The sequence below is a fragment of the Capsicum annuum genome, chromosome 3 (genome assembly GCF_002878395.1).
Source record: "Capsicum annuum cultivar UCD-10X-F1 chromosome 3, UCD10Xv1.1, whole genome shotgun sequence".
Lineage (NCBI taxonomy): Eukaryota > Viridiplantae > Streptophyta > Magnoliopsida > Solanales > Solanaceae > Capsicum > Capsicum annuum.
The window spans coordinates 258,057,915-258,077,150 of record NC_061113.1 but is presented as its reverse complement, the minus strand read 5'-3'; the positions used below and the strand labels follow the sequence as shown (position 1 = coordinate 258,077,150).

Below are 19,236 nucleotides of genomic sequence, written 5' to 3'. Positions count from 1 at the left end.
ACAGCCACAACTACACGAAAGTATAGGAAAATATAAAGATATACACGGTGGTAGTATCAAAGCAGCAGCAAGGAAATACAAGGCAAAGAGTTAAAAACAAAAGAGAAAAATGTCAACATACTAACACCAAGATTCTACATCTCTAGATAGTTTGAAAGCTAATACATGGAACTTCTATGGTCTAGCTTAATTAAAATAAATTCAAAAGACACGAGGAAATGATCACTTCAGGTTTAGTAGCCAGACAACTGATGCAGTTCCGAAGGTTGATAAATAAAGAAACAGATTGAATAAGTGGGCAAACAATAATTCCATCACACAAAAGGAGGGAGGGGAGTACATAAAGATGGCAATGCCAGAATCTGTAATCTGTATAAATGCCACATATATCTAAAGACCAATAGTTCCATAAGGAAACAAGAAAACTGCCTGGGATCAGATGTTAAAAATAGTAAATTTCCATATTTACCTCATAAGCATCTTTAATCTCCTTAAACTTTTCTGGTGCATCAGGTTCCTTGTTGACATCAGGGTGATACTATAAAACAATATCAAAAGTCAGAAACAGATTATTAGAGAATAGAATAATGTGTTGCTGTGGAACTATCTTAATTGTAAAGGCCCAAAGAACTGAGTGAAAGTGTAGGATGTAGTAGTAAGATTAGCATAACATTCCTCATCCTACTAGAGTATGTATCATATGGACATGCAAAGAAAGTAAACAATCAAAAAATACAAAGAAAAAGATAATGTATGAAGACCAATGATTCATAAGCATCAGCATCTTTCCAGTCTAAGGGCCCGTTTGGGATTGCTGTTACAAAACTACTTATTTGAGAAGCACCTTTATAAAATGACTTTTTAAAAAAGTGCTTTTAAAAAAAAAGCAATTTGTGTTTGGTAAATTCATTCGAAAAGTGCTTTTGATAATCAAATTATATTTGGATAATCTTTTTCAAGAAGTGTTTTTTTAAGACGAATGACCAAAAAGGACATCTATCAATAGCCTTTATTACTAAAATCAATTTATAGAGAAAAATTATTTTAAATATCTATGTTAATATTTTTAATTAATTTTTTTTTATTTAATTAAAAAGTACGTACTCTAAAATAATTTATATATTCTTTAGTCATCATCATCAATGATATTTTCAAATTTATTTTAAAAAAATGAGTGAAAATAAAATAACAATATATAAATCATAAAGAATTATGACGTAAATATGAAATGTAAAATTTTAAAAATCAAACGTTAATCAAACTTGTAAGATATGTTAATTAATTAATAAGGTATATATATATATATCTGTGTGTGTGTGTGATGGGGATATATTTGTCATACAAAAAAAAAAATTTTGCTTCTGCTTTTTTTGAGAAGTAGAAATTTTCAGCTTTACTTATTTTTAAAAGCACTTTTGCAAGTTTACCAAACACCCTTCTTTGTTAAAAAAGTGTTTTTTTCTCGAAATAAGTGCTTATTTTGAGAAATAAGCAATCCCAAACAAGCTACAAGTTCCTTCACGAATAGAGGCAGCCCAAGCGTACAAATAAAAAGATCAAAGAGTGGCATAAAACAATTGAAATAGGAATGGAAGCTAATAATCAGCAACTTGTGCTATCCCAAAGAAAATGCACAAAATATATGGTCAGTCACAAGGTTACTTTTCTGTTGTAGCTTGGAGCTCAAATGCACAAACAACCTAAGTGGCAATTTTGATGAAGTATCATTTAGTGTCTCACTAATATACACATGGGTCAAATGAAATTGGGGTTTGATGAAGGCCTCAAATACCTTTTCTTAGAAGTTGGCAGCAACCAGCAATGCCCAAACAATCTCATGCCTTTCTTTGCCAGACCAACCCAACCGGCACTTTCCGACAAGTCTTTCTAAATTGGAAGGAAAAGAAACAAGCTCGAAAAACTTTTCAACTGCTCATATATTGGTATGTGTGAATTGCAGTAGCTTTAAAAAAGGCATGGATCCCGATTGATCCCATTTGATCCATCTCTCGTAGAATCCATTATAGAACCACTAATAGCATACATTAACTCTTGCAATGTTATGCAATTGACGCCAAGAAGCGTTATGCACAAAATTATCGTCTCTCAGTTTCCTTCCCCACCCACCCACCAAACACCACCAGAGAGAAAAAAGAAAGACAATATTGCTTGCGACAAGGAATCTCATCTTCCAGTTCTCTGACTTTATGTTCTACAGAAAAAATTCAACAAATTACCAATGGATAAGCTAAGCAAACCCACCATCGTTCTTCACCAAGTAGCAATTATATTTTGCTCAGATCTGGTTGTGATAACATAATAGTTGTTTTTTTTCCTGAAAACATGAGGCTTGTGCAATAACTGCACTAATGAGATCCCAAAGTTTTTGTAAAATCAAAAAAAGAGAGAAGATTTTGGGGAATGAATTTCATTATTATTCCGCCAAGCATGTTTGATTCAAATAATGTTTACAGGTTCCACAAAAGGTAAATAAAGGATACCTACTCCTAAATACACAATTACAGAAATTCTAAACGTATTCATATTTACAAGGTACGAAATCTTGTCATATTTACAACTTTCAAACATTAGCATTCTTAATGCTGCTCCTCAAATTGGTGTACATATTGTGTGCTCTCTTGCTGCAAATATACTCAATTCTAGAGCTACGGAGTGATTTGTAAGAACATCTTATATGTGAGTACTAACGTTAACAAAGCATATTAACTGCACCCTCTTTAAATTTCTTTTATCAAATGAAGTGACAATCTACTTTTGCATCTTCTGTTTTTTCATTAAAAACTGGATTTGAAGCAAAGTGTATTGGGCACAATGGTTTATTTTTCTCTCTCTCGGGAAACGTGTGACCTTTCATGCCCCTCCCACCATTATGGTCGTCCGGCAGTTCCGGTCTCATTATGATAATTTTTCTTCTCTTTTCTCTCCTAAATTCCATTTTGCTACTCCCTACTTTTGTTTGTTTCTTTTCTCAGGCTTTCCTTATGATTTCTTAATCCATCAATCCTCTCTTATCTTCTCCTACTATGTGTCACTATCCCTTGTTTACCTAAACTACATTCATTTAACTTGCCTTCTCCACAACGACGAGAGGTTGATGTGGTGAAGTTTAACAGGGTACTATGGGTAGAGGTGTGCTACTTCTGGCAGGGAACCAAACTTTTGAAGTGCGGGAGGTAAGTGAATTCTAGTACGAAGTGGTGGAAAGGTGAAAAAAATCTTTTAAGCAGGGTATCTTTTGACAGATTAAACATCTTGGGTGTAGTATGAGACTGGCTTCGGAAGAAAGAGGAGGTATCAGAACTTTAGAAAAATAAAAGTAAGTCGTATTCCTATCATATTTATCAAAATTTCAATAGAAGGGGGAGATATATTAGAATGGAGGAATTAAAGGGACGTAGCCAGTCTACGATCATCATTCCTGAAATTGGAGATGATATTGGTTGAGCAGATTAAAGGAGACACTAGTATTCCCTTATTTTATTGGTCAGAACTTTGACTGTTTGACATACTCATTGGTAATTGATGCCTTCAAAAGTATTGGAAGATTTTATTCAACTTGGAATTTAAAACATCTTGTTGCAATCTCTCAAAATGAGGCCAGCAGCCAAGTGTGGGTTAAATTTTGATATAGACAATGCGAAATTTTATAAGGAGCTGCATGCGAAAAGTTTAGGATGAAGATGAAAAACATATAGAATGATCATCCATAAATAAAATATCAAAGGTTTTCCTCTGCTAGAAATGTGCGGAAATAAAAGCCCTGACTGTATGGGGTGGAAAAAGGTTCTATGGCAGTTGACATTGCAAGGGAAATTGCTGTGAGAATTCAAAATTCTATACACAAGGATACTATCTCATAGTGTGGGTGATTCTTCATGATATGTAGTGGCAAAGCTCCCCTCCATACGTGATCAAAAGTACACACTGAAGGTGCCAACTATCATCTCATAAGGGTTCACTGAAGACTAAAAATGAAACATTCTGTTATTCACGAGTTCAATGAAACTAAAAATGAAACATTCTGCTACTCACGAGTTCAATGCAAATATCCATCATCAGAATGTCTCCAACACAATCTAAATATGCTCTGCATTATTCCAGGGCATGTCTGCAGGAATCTTCAACCTCCCCCTCTTGTTCCAATTGAAAGACCACTAAATATCCTTCTAGTTTAGTTTCCTGCTATCAACTACATCTTGCTTGGGCAGCCCGGTGCACTAAAGATCCCACTATGGTCTGGGGTCCGGGGAAGGGCCAACCACAGGCGTCTATTGTATGCAACCTTTACCTTGCATTTCTACAAGAGGTTGTTTCCATGGCTTGAATCCATGACCTCCAGGTCACATGGAAACAACTTTACCAATTACTCTGACAACATCTTGCTTGGACGAACAAAACGCAACAAATCTATTAATGTTTAGTAAGTCCTAACCTGATACTTGGTTAAACAAATATATCACATAATAGTTCCAATTTAACTGAAAACAGGCTGCTAAATTAATAAACATCTCTATGAAAAGGCATTCTCAGCATATCGTGTGCCAACCTGCACTACAGACATTCATTCTCTATATCTTCTTATACAACACCGATTCTTTTTCTTGAAAAAAACTCACTAAAATGAACCAAAGGGGACAGAGAATTAACCCCTTTCCGTCCCTATTTCCAATCCCAACTCACAATGACAATCAGCAAGAACCAGAATTCTTGAATACAGATTTGAAGCAAAGCCAAATTAAGAATTTTAGCAGTACCAATCGACTTCAATCAAGATATATTACCTAACAGCAACTCACTCAGCTGCAACGCAACTTAAACAGCAAATCGTAACCCAATTAAAAAGAAGATAAAAAAGGATTCAGTTACCTGTCGAGCTAACCTTCGATAAGCAGACTTGATTTCTTTACTGTTAGCAGATTTAGGGACACCTAATGTGGAGTAATAATCAGCGGCAGAGGAAACCACCAACCTCCCAAAACGTCTTACCGCAATCTTCTTATTGTACTGCGACGATGAAGAAGAAAAGGAAACGGATAAGGACATAAACTTCGTGTGGGCCCACCCACTGGAGAAGAAAGAAGAGGAGGAAGAAGAAGGAGGAAGAGAGGGAGAATGAGAAGAAGGGCGTAGAGATAGAGAAATTGTGCAGGCCATTGCCGTCGAGTTCATGGTAGTGGACTGGAGAAGAGTAGTTAACTGTTTTGTTGATGCTTGTTTTTACGGGAAGAAGATAGAGAGAGAAGCGATTGATTTTTGCTCATTTCGTTGTTTAGTATTTTACTGTTAGTTCCCATTCTGTTACCGTTTGCGAATTGGGGGAAATGAAAAAAATGAGAATTAAAAAAGATGTGGTGCTATATTGCGACGCGCTTCAATTTATGTGTTCCAATTATACAATACCTTTTTTGTGAAATACATTATTGCAAAGGGAAGCCTTGCTATAATTGTGAAGTTAGATTTCAAGGTGATGATGACAAGTTCTCAAGTTCAAGTTTGAATCACAGAAATATTCTCTAAGTTTAATCTGTGTTTTTATTAGAAACTTTCACATTTTATGCTATCACTTCGGGATTGTTTGATTGAAAAAGAATTATAATTAATTTTGAAATTAGTTATTCCATCATATATATCATACATGAGATAACTTACTTTATCACTATAATATAAATATTTGAATAAATAATTTGGAAACTAAATTATACCTCCAACCAAATGCAGAATAAAATAATATTATATGTTATCCTAAAACTATTATGTCTTATACCTCACATCAAACGACTCCTTAATATGTTTGCATTTATACATTTCTAGGCTATAGCTTGGTATGTTCAAAAATCAAACTATAATTGATAACTCATTTGCAAAAGTTTGTTTATTGATATTAGATTATCGACTTAACTGCTGATGAATCGATAAAATTTTTACAGCTAATTATATGTCAATTTCCTAATAGGGTAAACCATTAACCCCAATACAAGAGTAGATTAATCAATTTCCTAATCGGGTAAATCATTAACCCGTAAGAATTATCATATTTATATTTTTACCTAGATATATTAAAGGATATAATGTAGACACTAGGAGTAAAGCCCAGTCACCTCTTAGCGCTGCGTTCTCTAAAGTGGCCGAAGGGAAACAGGTCTTCTAAATCTCTGCTCATCTCTCGCTTGGGTTCTTGTTCTTCTCTCGCTGTTCAGCATAGGACTAAATAAAGGTAATACCTCTGATTTCACATTGATCCAACACCATGAAGAGGAAAACCTTTACCCTTCAGCTAGCGCTGACTGCCCGCACTGGAGCACTAAAAGCCCAACGTGAACCAGGTCTACATTAGCGACCTGACTGCGCTATTCGATATCCGTGTCATCATCAACACCCCCTCCGCAAAACACAAAAACAATTAGACATAGAATTAAACTCATCCGTCGCAAAAGGTGATGGATGAGTTGATTTTGCATCAGAAATGACTAGAGGAATGGAATATGAACAGAAAGCGAAATTAGCATAGCAAATTTTAGCCAGTTTCTACATATTACTTTAATACGCACATTTGAGGCCTTCCACCATTTGAATGATGCCCATTCCAACACTATTTTATCAGGGGTATCAACCAAAGTGGCCCCAACTCAACATGTAAACCTTTTCTCAATCTAATAAAAACAGTATTAGTATAGAATTCGCTTATACATCCTATATCGCAGCTGACAAGATGCCAACATGGCTTGTGTCTTTGTATGTTTCACAGCTTTAACTGGACTAGCCTCAGCACTAGAAGATGTCTGGATGAAAGCGTCCTGGAATAGAGTTGCTTTGCTGAGCCTGGCGCAAATGCATAGTCAAAGCATAATTATTCACCTGCAACAATGAGAACTGAATTAGGAATACTGAGTAGACAATCTTATTTGCATTAAATCAAGAGAGAATACAGGAAGGGAACACAATCTTATTTGCATTAAATCTATAGAGAATACAGGAAGGGAACATTCTCTTCTCTGCATACGGATGGGGCTGTAGGCAGTAGCTCTACAAAATTACTGAAGTACACCAAGTCTAAAGAACAAGGAGGAAAGCAAAATACAGGTACACTACAAAATAGCAGTAATGCAAGATCTTTATGCCAATATTCTGTTACCCAAGGTGCAACTACCTTGAAGTAATGACCATAGAATATTTGTTATGGATGCGTGGAATATGGTTATTATTTATTTATATATATTTTAGGTAGTTTATTTGTTATATATTTATATTTAAGTAGCTTTATTTATTATTTTAGAATAGGATTTTATGTTTCCTAGTTTCATAAAGATTATGCTTAGGGTTTCATGTTTCCTAGTTTCATAAGGATTAGGCTTTCTATTGATGTAATAAGACACCTATTTAAAGGGAGATGTGAGGAATAATACGTATGAATAGTTTCAGTCAAAAACAAGAGATTGAAGTTCTCTCTTTCATTGAACTCTAAGGTTTCAGCCTCCCTTTAACGAGCTGAAGAGATCGAAGTTCTCTCTAGTCTCTTCTATTGAACTCCAAGGTTCAGCCTCCTTTTGACGAGCTGAATTTATCTACAAAATAGATCGATCTCGGAATTCAAACAAAGGCAAGGGAAAGTCGACATCAATTGAGTCGGATTTTTTTGTCCATTCTCCTATGACTCGATCCATCACCAAAGATCGTAACAATTTGGTATCAGAGCCTAACACAATGGACGATGAGATTAATTCCAGGTTCCAAGAAGAACGTGCAGCTTTAGAAACCCTAATGGATTCTAAACTTGCAGCGATGGAACAACGCCTCGGTGAAAAAATTGTCCAAGCCATCCAAGAATAATTTTCTCGCATGGGAATTGCCCCCACAAAATCAGCAACGCAGGGAACTGAATCGAGTAGTGCCCTAACACCTGTCAAATCAACAATGTTGTGACACTGCCTATTAACTATCCGACCAGAATCATCCATCAAAAGGTGATTCACATTCGACAGTACCAAGGTATGCAAAGATGGACTTTCCTACTTATAACAACACAGATGACCCATTAATTTGGGCACATCATTGCGAACAATTTTTGAATATCAACATACAATGGAAGCGGAAAAGGTTGGAGTCGCCGGATTTCACATGTTGGGAGAAGCACAATTATGGTACTATCAACTTGAACGAGCAAAGGGCCGAATGAGTTGGAACGAATTTCAGAAACATTGTTTCCAACGATTTGGACCTCTTGAAAGTAGCAACCCAATGGGCGAATTAGTCACGCTTCAGCAAACTAGTACAGTTGAAATTTATCAATGTCAATTTCAAGAGAAGTTGGCTAGGGCTGGTGAGCTTATTCCAGAACACTTGCATGCGGGACAATTTATGGCGGGGTTGGATGATTCAGTCAGACTGGATGTGCAATTGCTCAAACCACCTAACTTAACGGCGGCCATGAGTGTATCCAGGGCTTTAGAACAAAAACACCAACTGCAGAAGTTAAGTAATTTTGGTGAAAAGACATGTCAACAGTCTCGGACAAGTTTGGGCAGCACAACAAACTCGACAAAATTCGGTACTAGTTTAGTTGACTCATTTACCTCAGCTAATACCCAAACCAACAATCAAACCCCTTTTGTCAAGTGATTAACTAGTGTAGAAATGGCAGAGAGAAGAGTTAAGGGGTTATGCTATAATTGTGACGAACTATATTCAGCAACTCACTAATGCAAACGACTTTTCTGGCTGGAATTAGATGATTCAGTTGACACTATTCTAGAAGTTCTAGATGACTGCACTGAAATTCGAGCTTGAGGACAAGCTCTTTCAACGTGAGGGGAGTAATGTTATGGATGCGTGGAATATGGTTATTATTTATTTATATTTTAGGTAGTTTATTTGTTATATACTTATATTTAAGTAGCTTTATTTATTATTTTAGAATAGGATTTTATGTTTCCTAGTTTCATAAGGATATGCTTAGGGTTTTATGTTTCCTGGTTTCATAAGGATTAGGCTTTCTATTGATGTAATAAGACACCTATTTAAAGGGAGATGTGAGGAATAAAACGTATGAATAGTTTCAGTCAAAAACAAGAGATTAAAGTTCTCTCTTCCATTAAACTCTAACCTAAGGTTTCAGCCTCCCTTTAACGAGCTTAAGAGATCGGAGTTCTCTCTTCTATTGAACTCAAAGTTCCAGCCTCCCTTTGACGAGCTAAATTTATCTACAAAATAGGTCGATCTCGGAATTCAAACAAAGGCGAGAGAAAGTCGACATCAATTGAGTCGAACTTTTCTGTTCATCGTCCTGCGACTCGACCCTTCACCAAAGATCGTAACAATATAATTTCACCAAACAATATAGAAGTACATTTTTCAAAGTTCCAATAATTTTGTAAAGTAAAATCTAGCACTTTTCTCGATTATCTGCTCTGCTTCCAATATAAACAAGTATAGCAGACATCCTCAAAAGTAGAATTATTACTCTTGAAGGTCTAGGGTATAACATATATTATACTCCCATGTACCCATTTATAAAATACACTTTGCATTTTGGTAGGATAAGAATATTTGCAATCCATTTTACAACATCATACTCAGAGTAATCCCACTACGTGGGGGCCTTTGCCATTTTATGAAGTAAAACTCATTTAAGCATAAAGCAGAAGCAAAGATTGCAAAACAAAGATTAAGACAGTCAGCCTAATACAAAGAGAGGATATATGAAGACCATGGAGCTGACAAAATAAATATTTGCAATTATATGATCTTAATCAATACAACTTTCACAAAATTCAAAATTTTAACTTCACTTTGAATATCAAAACTAAACATCTTCTATCAATCAAGCTAACTTTTCAGTAACTACTAGATAATTTTCAACCACTACAAATATAACACAAAATTCAATTTAACCTAGATAATGTGCTTGTGTTCATGACATACGATGGAGGAAGTATATTACAGCAATGCAGACCATAAAGATAGAGTCTAACCAACTGAAAAATATCAAAAGAGGCATTCATTAAATAATATGAGAACCAAAATGCAATAAGACCTCCGCCAGTAAACATCAATAATAAACTAAAAAGGTTAATGGAAAAGGTGAGCCACATCAAGAAAAGTCGGTCTCTAAAACTCCAGTTTTACCTCAAGATTTTTTATTTGTTCTTGATATTGACCGATCATCTGCTTCAATTGCTGCACTTCCTGGTTTCTATCATCATACTCTTTCTGCCGTTCATGCTGGATGGCAACAGCACGTTTGAGAATGGCATTTTCTCTAAGAAACACTTCAATTTGCTCCTTCAGCATCATATTTTCCTGAAAAAGAAGTGATAAGGTCAATACCAAAAGAATTGAAGGTGAATGTCAGAAAATTAGAAGGTCATCATGGTAAATTACCAAACATGAGTATCATTGTTGTACTCCGACCCATGAAGCACTGCAGTACCACAATAAAGAGAAGACATGCGGCACTATAAAACAAAGCAGCATAGGTGTACTCGGAGTATTTTTTTTGTCAAAAGCTTAGTAATGAAGCAGAAAAGGCATACGTGGATATCATCAATTTCTCCTCCTACAATGACATCAAAATATTGTTCTACCTGAAACATACAGATTAAATGGCTAGACCATCCAATACCAACCTTGTGAACATTCTGAGCTGCGTCTGCACCAGCATGGACACTAATTGATTGCTCCAGGCTCTCCAACACTCTTGCAGCCCGAGCCCTGGCATCATCTACGCTTGTAGCACTCATCATTTCCCGGACAAGCAACTCCACCCATTCTGCACCATCAGCTGGAAGATTATTCTGGAGAGGAGGACCTTCAGATCGAACATCTGACCCATTAGTTGGCTTTTCTCCTGCATGAGGCTTGATTGATTAGGCTTGTGGTTCACCATAAATAGCATGGTAAACAATAAGGACCAAACACTGATGGAGATAAAATGGTGGTCTTAACATTTTTATAATAACAGATACACATCAGAGGAGTACTTATCTAGAACATCTGATAGCTCATATAAATAGTTTCGTCCAACTCCATATGAACACATACAGTAATGGAGATGAAAAAAGCACTTTCTATCTCATTTTAGTTTATGGCTTCCTTCTTGCTCATGTGTGGAATGAAATGGGCTGGAATACAGCTGAATAGAGTGTTCATATACCCAAGCCCAACTAGTCTTGGTTTAGGCTTCATCTACTAATTGTTGATTGACAAGGTTAGAAACTTTTCGGAAAAGTGAAAATGTCTCTTTCAATGAACATAAAGCACCGCAATCCAATATTGGTGTCCATATAAGGCAGACGGGAAACACCATTTTAGGAATATTAACGTTAATTCAACAACAACGTTTATCAGCCTTAATGATCCAACCATCTACTTCTGCCGATGCAACACATAGAGTCGCACTTTTCCAAACAATTATGCAACACGACAAAATTAATGAGAGAATCAACACATTCTTGTACACATATCTCTTTCCAACTACTGAAATAGGATATCAATGTATAATGCAAGGATAATAAGTAAAAAAGCAACAACTAAAAATCTAGAGCATCAAAAGAATCAGCCAAATAGGGGAAATAATTATTGAATACTTACCATTATCCATCTCTCCATCAGCAACTGTTTTTCCATCAGCATACACAATGTGAAGCTCGTGTAACCTCTTAATAGCACCATCCAAATCATTGCCACACTCTTCCAAAGCTTTCTCAATAAGCTGCACAGCACATCATAAAAGAGAATATACATTAGAAATTGTTACAAAAAGAAAAGAGAAACAATCAATTGCATACTTACAATTGTTCATAATAAACACAAGGCATTATACATAAGCATGTCCTTTTAACTTGGCCTCAACTGGCATCTATGCCCTCCAACTTTGGGTGTGCATAAGTAGATGCTTAAACTTTGGGTGTGCTTCCTAAGCAGCATCTCTCGCGAATTTTCACGTAGGATGTTCGTGTGTCTATTTGTTCGACTTTATACAAGTTCAAGTGTCTACTTATGTACACACCCAATGTTGGAAGGCATAGACGCCCGCTGAGTCCAAGTTCAAGTGCATACTAATATATTATGCCTAAACATAATAGAATAATAAGCCTTTGAAGATTCAAAATCATTTCATGTATGTCGGAAAATGAAGGATAAGATAGCGGTTTAAGCATCACTTAGCAAAATGACCGCAGAATTGATAACTGAAGATGAATTAATTTTAAAATAAAAACTAAAAATACTTCACCGGTCAAACAAAAGACTAAACCTGAGTGTCCATATCAGGAAACAAAGCTCTGAGCTGATCGATGAAAACGGACGGCGGCGGCGAAGAGGAGAACCTCACCGGAGAGGTGGAGGAAGAGCAACGAAGCTTCTTAGTAACAGGCGGCGACGATGACGTCGGCGACGGCGATTGTAAATCTTCGAAGAAAGATCTCTTGCCGCATACAATTGCAGACATTGTTTAATCTCCCCTACAAACTTTCAATCTAATTTCCTGATTATAATTTGGAAAACGATTTATGAATTTGGAGATTAGGGTTTTGTGAGTTGCATGTGATGTAAGGTTTTTGGGATTCGAAGCTTTTACTTGAGGTATACTACAACCCCCTTCTCCCCTTTTAGCTAAAGGTGGATTTGAGTGGATTCCTTCTCCTCTTTATATAAGAGGAGATGAGAAGGGGTATGTGTGTCCCTTGGGGGACATTTGGTTTTAAAAAAAAAAAAAAAGCAAAAAGGTGGACTCGGAACACGCGCCAAAAAGAGTGTGTTTGAATGTCCTCTCCGGAAATTCATGGCGGAAATTGGGTAAGTACAACGTCATGTTGCCGCAACTAATGTTTGTCTAACACTAGATATCAATGGGCTGTGATATATGTCATTTTTTTATTCGACACAAATAAAATTTAAATAACTAATCATTAAAATTATTTATACTTTAAATTATTATAATTTAAAATACTTTTCTTCTATTTCAATTTAAGTGATATAGATATAATTTCTAGAGTTAGCTAAATATCTATATCTTTTAAATTTTTAAGTTGTTAATTATTTGATTTATAATATGTCTACATAATTTTTCAATAAGACTTTCTCCGTCCTAATTTATATAGCACAAATAAAATCTCGTTAGTCAATCAAATATTTCTATATTAAGTTTTAATATTGTTATTTACAATAAATTTTATCTTGTTTTCAAATAACATATGTTACTTTATGTTTTACTCTGTCTCATCTCAATTTATGTGGAACTAATATAATTTTGATAGTCAATCAAATTTTTTATGTTGACATATATGTTTATTTTACTCTTTTGAAGAAATATTATTAATTTTTTAATGCTAAGATGACCATAATAATTAATTAGGAGTGATATAGGTAAATCACGATTGAAGCAGTAAAACAGACATGTCTTAAATAACTCATAATAACTTATTAGAAGTGATATAGCAAAATTACTATAAATTAAAAATAGGTACGAAAAAAATTTAAGCAGATCTCACATAAGGCGTCTCGTTAATTTAAAACATCAATAATTAATTTATCATTTTTAAATTTATTTTATTTTTTAATTAAATATTAATAATTTTTTAATATTCGAATAACTTATAATAATTAATTAGGAATAAAATAGTAAAATTACAATTGAAGCAGCTAAAGTAGACATATTAGAAATATTTATTTTATTTTTTTATTAAATATTATTAATTCTTTAATACGTAAATGACATATAATAATTAATTATGGGTGATATGGTAAAATCATGGAGGAAGCAGGTATGACGACCGTCTCCTGCTTCCCTTTACTCTTCTATATATTAGAACTAGAGGAGCATGGCCCGTGTCAGCACAGGTCTAACATTATGATATTTATTTGTCTTTTCAATCTTGATATATTTAAATAAATTTTTTTAATAAAAGGATTGCATATGTTTTATAGAATTCATCCGGAATCTAATAGGAGTTCAACATATGCTATTTTAATATGTATTTAGATAATTTAAGTTGTTAACTATTGGAATTTATAATATTTTTTATGTAATTTTTAAATTAATATACGTTACTTTTCTTGTCCAATTTTTTTGTGGCATTGATAGTCAATTATATCTTAAAAATAATTTAAGTTTTTAATTATTGTGATTTATAATAGTTTTCTTCTATTCTGATTTCAGTAACACTAATATAATTTCAAGAGTCGACCAAATATTTTATATCTTTTAAATTTTTTAAGTTGTTAATTATTGTGATTTCTAGTAATTTTCATGTAATTTTTTTGAAATATATAACAGATTAAATTATTTTTAGATATTTTTAAGTTGTTAACTATTATAATTTATAATACTTTTTATGTAATTTTTAAATAATATATGTTACTCTCCTTGTCCAGAATTTTGTGTCGGTGATAGCCAATTATATTTTTAAAATAATTTAAATTTTTGATATTGTGATTTATAATATTTTTTCTATTTCAACTTATGTGGCAAAATACTTAAATGACCATAATAATTAATTAGGGGTGATATAGTAAAATCACGATTGGAACAACGAAACATAGATGTCTTAAATGACTTACAACAACTAATTAGAAGTGACATAGCGAAATTACTATAAAAATTACTTGTGAAAAATTTAAATGGACCTCATATAAGACGTCAAATTAATTTAAAACATCAAAAATTAATTTATCATTTTTATATCTATTTTATTTTTATTAAATATTATTAATTTTTTAATATTTAAATGACTTATAATAATTAATTATGGGTGATTTTAGTAAAACTATGATTGAAGCAGCTGAATCAGACATGTCATAAACGTTTATTTTACCTTTTTATTAAATATTATTATTTTTTAATATATAAATGAATTGTAATAATTAATTAGGAGTGATATAATAAAATCACGATTGAAGCAGCTTAGTCATACATGTCATAAATGTTTATTTTATATTTTTTAATTAAATATTATTTATTTTTTAATACATAAATAACTTATAATAATTAATTACAGGTGATATAGTAAAATCATGGATTCAATATTATTAGTTTTTCAATACATAAGTGACTTATATCAATTAATTACGGGTGATACATTAAAATCACGATTGAAGCAGCTGAAGCAGAAATCAATCAACTTTTTAAATCTTTTGTTAATTATTGTTATTTACAGTACTTTTCATTTCATTTTCAAATAATATATGTTGTTTTATATATTCTTCTGTCTCGTCTAAATTTATGTAGCACTAATATAATTTTGATAGTCAATTAAATATTTTATGTTGACATATCATTTTATTATTCTTAATTTTCTAATACATAAATGACTTATAATAAGGGTTGATATAGTAAAATCATCGTTTGAAAGGCGACAATTTAATTTAAAACATCTTAATTACACATTTTATGTCTATTTTAATTTTTATTAAATATTATTTATTTTCTTAATACCTAGATGACTCATAATAATTAATTAAGGGCGATTGATTATGTTATTACTATAAAAATTAATACAATTTTATCATATCAAATAATAATCATCGATAACTCACCGGAGTAGTATATTAATTAAATACGGGATGATATATTTTGCATATGCAAAATATGATATTATTAAACATTATTGGATAGTGCATTATATTTATCTTTCACAATAATAAAATTTTACTATATATTTTTATTTATTTCTTTTTAACTTGATACATATTGACCCAACACAAATTCTAAGAAAATATTCATTAGAAAATTATTTTATTGAATTAAATTTATTAATTTTGTACTTTAAAAATTTAAAGTTAAGTTTAAATATTAGTATTTTTTATATAAGAAAAAATAATTTTAAAATTTAAATTAAATTAAATAAATAAATAAAAAGATTATTTTTCTATATAAAAGTCAATTAAAATAATAAAATTGATTTACTTTAAATATTTAGTTGCAATTAATTAAGATAATTTTTATTTTGTCATGATTTATGCTGCACCGATAAAATTTTGAGAGTTGAATAAAACTTTATCTATTTTTAAAAAAGTATTTAAACTTGTTAATTATTGTGATTTATAATAATTTTTACGTGATTATCGAATAATATATTTACTCCTTGTATCCCAATTTATGTGGCTTCGATACAATTTTGAGAGTCAATTAAAATTTTTATATATCTTTTAAATATTTTATGTTGCTTTTTCTTTTGTCTCAATTCATGTGACATTGTTAAAATAACGAGAGTTAATAAAATTTCTACATGTCTTTTAAGTATTTTAAGTTATTAATTATTGTGATTTGTGGTAATAAATTAGTTTTAAACATGATAGACAATTAAATAAATAAATAAAAATTACTTTCAATATGTAGTTATAGTTAATTAATATAAATTATTAGAATATATTAAATATTTAAACCATTATGATGAAAGAATTATTATATATTGGGACATAATATGTAATTAAGTGGAAATAGTTAGTTTTTTTTATAATTACATGAGGGGGTCGAAACCACCTATTCTATATAATAGAAATAGAAATATACATTGGGATAGAGGGATTTTCCTGCTACACTATTTTTCTTTAATGATAAGAAAATGATGGATTAACAAAAAGTTTATTATATAGAGGTCGAAATTTATGATAGAAAGAATAATATTAGTTGAGTATTGTCGGACGGACTTTATGTGAAAAGAGAAGGGGGGAGGGAGTTTCCACCTTCGTGCTTCTCGATATTAGTAGTCGGATATTTTCTTTTTATAATAACTGTGAAAAATTACCACAGATAACAAAGAATATACAAAGAAAGAACACCTAGCACAAACAAGGGCAGATCATTAGGCCTCAAGAAAATCAATACATCACAGCATCACCACTATCAACAGATTTTATGAATTAAATTCCTATACTTATAAATTCTCTTTCAATCTTTCATGCCTCCCAAACTATTCCTCACATCCTTCCGGATCTGTTCCGTAACAAAACGACTGCTAACAGTGGTATTTCTATACAATTTTCAGTTCCTGACTTGTCAAAGATTATAAATCATGGCACCCCATAAGGCAGTTACTAGCTCCTTCTTGATCTTTGGCCAATGCTTCCTCTGTATCCAATTCATGTGTGGTTTAACGCCTAACTGTTGTAAAGGCAGGCCTGACCAAGTGCACAGATTTTTTCTTACCTCGACTGTCCAGGTACAAGTAGTAAATAGATGGCGTTGAGATTCCACAACACCTATATCACACTAGCAACTTGTTAAATCTGCAACATGAATATGCAACCTTTGCATCATATCTTTTGTAAGCAATATGTCTTGATTGGCGAGCCACGAAATAAACCTATGCTTAGGTTGCATCAGTCTAGTCCATATCAGCTCAGCTTCCTGCAGACTCAGAGTATTATAACTCGTAGTGATAGAGTATCTTTCATTATGAGTCAGCATATACAGTGTCCCCTGACACCACTAATTCATGAGGGGACTTAGTGCAGTCAATTTTCTTTTAATATCAACTGCAGTCAACTGGTGTTTTGTGAGCTCATATCTGTTCTCTATTCTTAATATATATCCCATGGATCCACCTGATCCATAAAGAATCTTGTTTCCCAGTTATTTGCCATAGTAATTTTTCAACAGCAATGTTCCATGTTCTACCGTTTTTAATATTCAACCCACCATACTTCTAAGGCACACCCACCTTGTCCCAAGCCACCAAGGCGACTCTCTTATGCTTCTCCGTACTCTCCCAAAGATAATCCCTACATCTCTTGTCCACTTTTTTTAGTACACTTTGGGGCAATATAAAAGCAGACCCCTAAAAACTGTATATGGAGAAAAGAAAAGAAATGGCAACTTCTAGCAATAATGTAACAGCAAAATATTCCAAGGTTTATCAATCCAAAGTGGAGACTAACGATGTTGAGATTTAAAATAAGTTATTTTTATATATTTATTAATTAGATTTTTTTTGTAGTGTAGTTTGTGTAGAATGTCATAATGTTAAGATTTTATATGTGTACATTTATATTCGATGTAAAGGCATATACATATATCGACATCATACAATTATCATTATGTAAATATGACTATACATGTAAACATATACATATATACATACATACATACATACATACATACATATATATATATATATATATATATATATATATATATATATATAAAGTTTTACATATATTCAATTCGGTCAGCATATAAAATTTTTATGTGTTTATGATATATAGTTGTATACAATTAGTTTCGGGATGAGGCTTTATATATATTTTATAATTTTTTGCTTGATCATTTATATATTTTTTGGTTGATCATTTGTGTTTTTTTTTATTCAACAGGATAGTAGTTTTGTCATCATAGATCTTCCTAAGAAGTTCCCGCATGTTGCGTGTTGTGTGGAGTCTTCATTGTTGCATATGCGGAGTATCTTAGCTATGAAAAAGATATACCACCTGAATATTTTGATGCAGAAGCTTTTCGTACCCGTTATGCTGCTCTTCTATGACAACATGGGACTCAGAAGAATGAGATTGGCGCAGTTAGTGATGATGAGAGTCCGGATAGGCTAGTGAGGCCTCAGTTTGAATGTGAGAGTAGTGACATGATAATTATCCCTTAGACAATACATATGTTCCTCCATTTTGTTGGTTTTAGTTGAAAATACAAACTGATCTTCAATCCTTTTTTATTTAATTCTAATATCAAATATAATATTTCATTTTGTTGAAAATTGTCTGGTGACGTATTTCTTTCAATGCTAAACTAGTTTTTATTATAAGTGTGTTGTCTAAAGAATACTAATAATACACATAATAATGTGTATGTAGTAGGCAATTGAATATGTCTCATAAATAAGCCATGTAATACGTATTTATAATAGTCTTTGCCTTTTTAGCAATTGAAATCTCTATTAACTAATTAGTGTTTGTTTATAATTATTTATTTATTACCATTTTTTTTATATATAAAATTTTGTATATCTATAGGTTAATAAAACAAGTCATGATGGTATATTACCAATCTTTTCAATTGTTATCTATAGGTTAACACCATGTTTTTTGATGCACAAATACAATCTCTTAAGTTGTGATTGACATTTGTTTTGACTCATATACTACCTTGTAGACTATGGTATACGTACATACATATACATATATACATATGATAGATTAAACGAGGGTTAAAACCAACTGCATATTACATTAGACCGTATATATGATTAACAACTGCATTACTGATATTTT

At 32.4% G+C, this 19,236-nt stretch overlaps 3 protein-coding genes across 3 annotated transcripts in view; 1 reads left to right on the top strand and 2 right to left on the bottom strand.

The window, feature by feature from the left end:
- Positions 1-5,366, bottom strand: part of LOC107861965 (chaperone protein DnaJ) — an 18,177-nt gene extending 12,811 nt beyond the window's left edge. The window contains exons 1-2 of the mRNA XM_016707386.2: positions 4,888-5,366; positions 470-538 (exon numbers count right to left, since the gene is read on the bottom strand). Of these exons, the coding sequence (XP_016562872.2) occupies positions 470-538; positions 4,888-5,190 (372 nt within the window). The 5' untranslated portion in view covers positions 5,191-5,366. The remainder of the gene's footprint in view (positions 1-469; positions 539-4,887) is intronic.
- A 1,138-nt stretch (positions 5,367-6,504) lies between these two features.
- Positions 6,505-12,843, bottom strand: LOC107861963. Its single transcript, XM_016707384.2, has 5 exons — positions 12,272-12,843; positions 11,608-11,728; positions 10,644-10,864; positions 10,144-10,317; positions 6,505-6,876 (listed from the first exon to the last, which is right to left on the bottom strand). The coding sequence occupies exons 1-5, from the start codon at positions 12,464-12,466 to the stop codon at positions 6,790-6,792; spliced, it is 798 nt and encodes a 265-aa protein (XP_016562870.2). The 5' UTR covers positions 12,467-12,843; the 3' UTR covers positions 6,505-6,789.
- Positions 12,844-16,637: 3,794 nt separating this feature from the next.
- LOC107861964 lies at positions 16,638-18,873 on the top strand. Its single transcript, XM_016707385.2, has 2 exons — positions 16,638-17,177; positions 18,331-18,873. The coding sequence occupies exons 1-2, from the start codon at positions 17,031-17,033 to the stop codon at positions 18,559-18,561; spliced, it is 378 nt and encodes a 125-aa protein (XP_016562871.1). The 5' UTR covers positions 16,638-17,030; the 3' UTR covers positions 18,562-18,873.
- The last annotated feature ends 363 nt before the right edge of the window (positions 18,874-19,236 follow it).

Bases quoted from the DNA above. Each gene is read 5' to 3' on its own strand.
- LOC107861963 (XM_016707384.2), bottom strand. From the start codon at position 12,466: ATGTCTGCAATTGTATGCGGCAAGAGATCTTTCTTCGAAGATTTACAA. The intron at 11,729-12,271 runs GTTTAGTCTTTT...TGTGCTGTGCAG, and splicing joins TTCCTGATATGGACACTCAG to CTTATTGAGAAAGCTTTGGA. The intron at 6,877-10,143 runs GTAAAACTGGAG...TCATTGTTGCAG, and splicing joins AACAAATAAAAAATCTTGAG to GTGAATAATTATGCTTTGAC.
- LOC107861964 (XM_016707385.2), top strand. From the start codon at position 17,031: ATGGCACCCCATAAGGCAGTTACTAGCTCCTTCTTGATCTTTGGCCAA. The intron at 17,178-18,330 runs GTACAAGTAGTA...TTTATTCAACAG, and splicing joins TTCTTACCTCGACTGTCCAG to GATAGTAGTTTTGTCATCAT.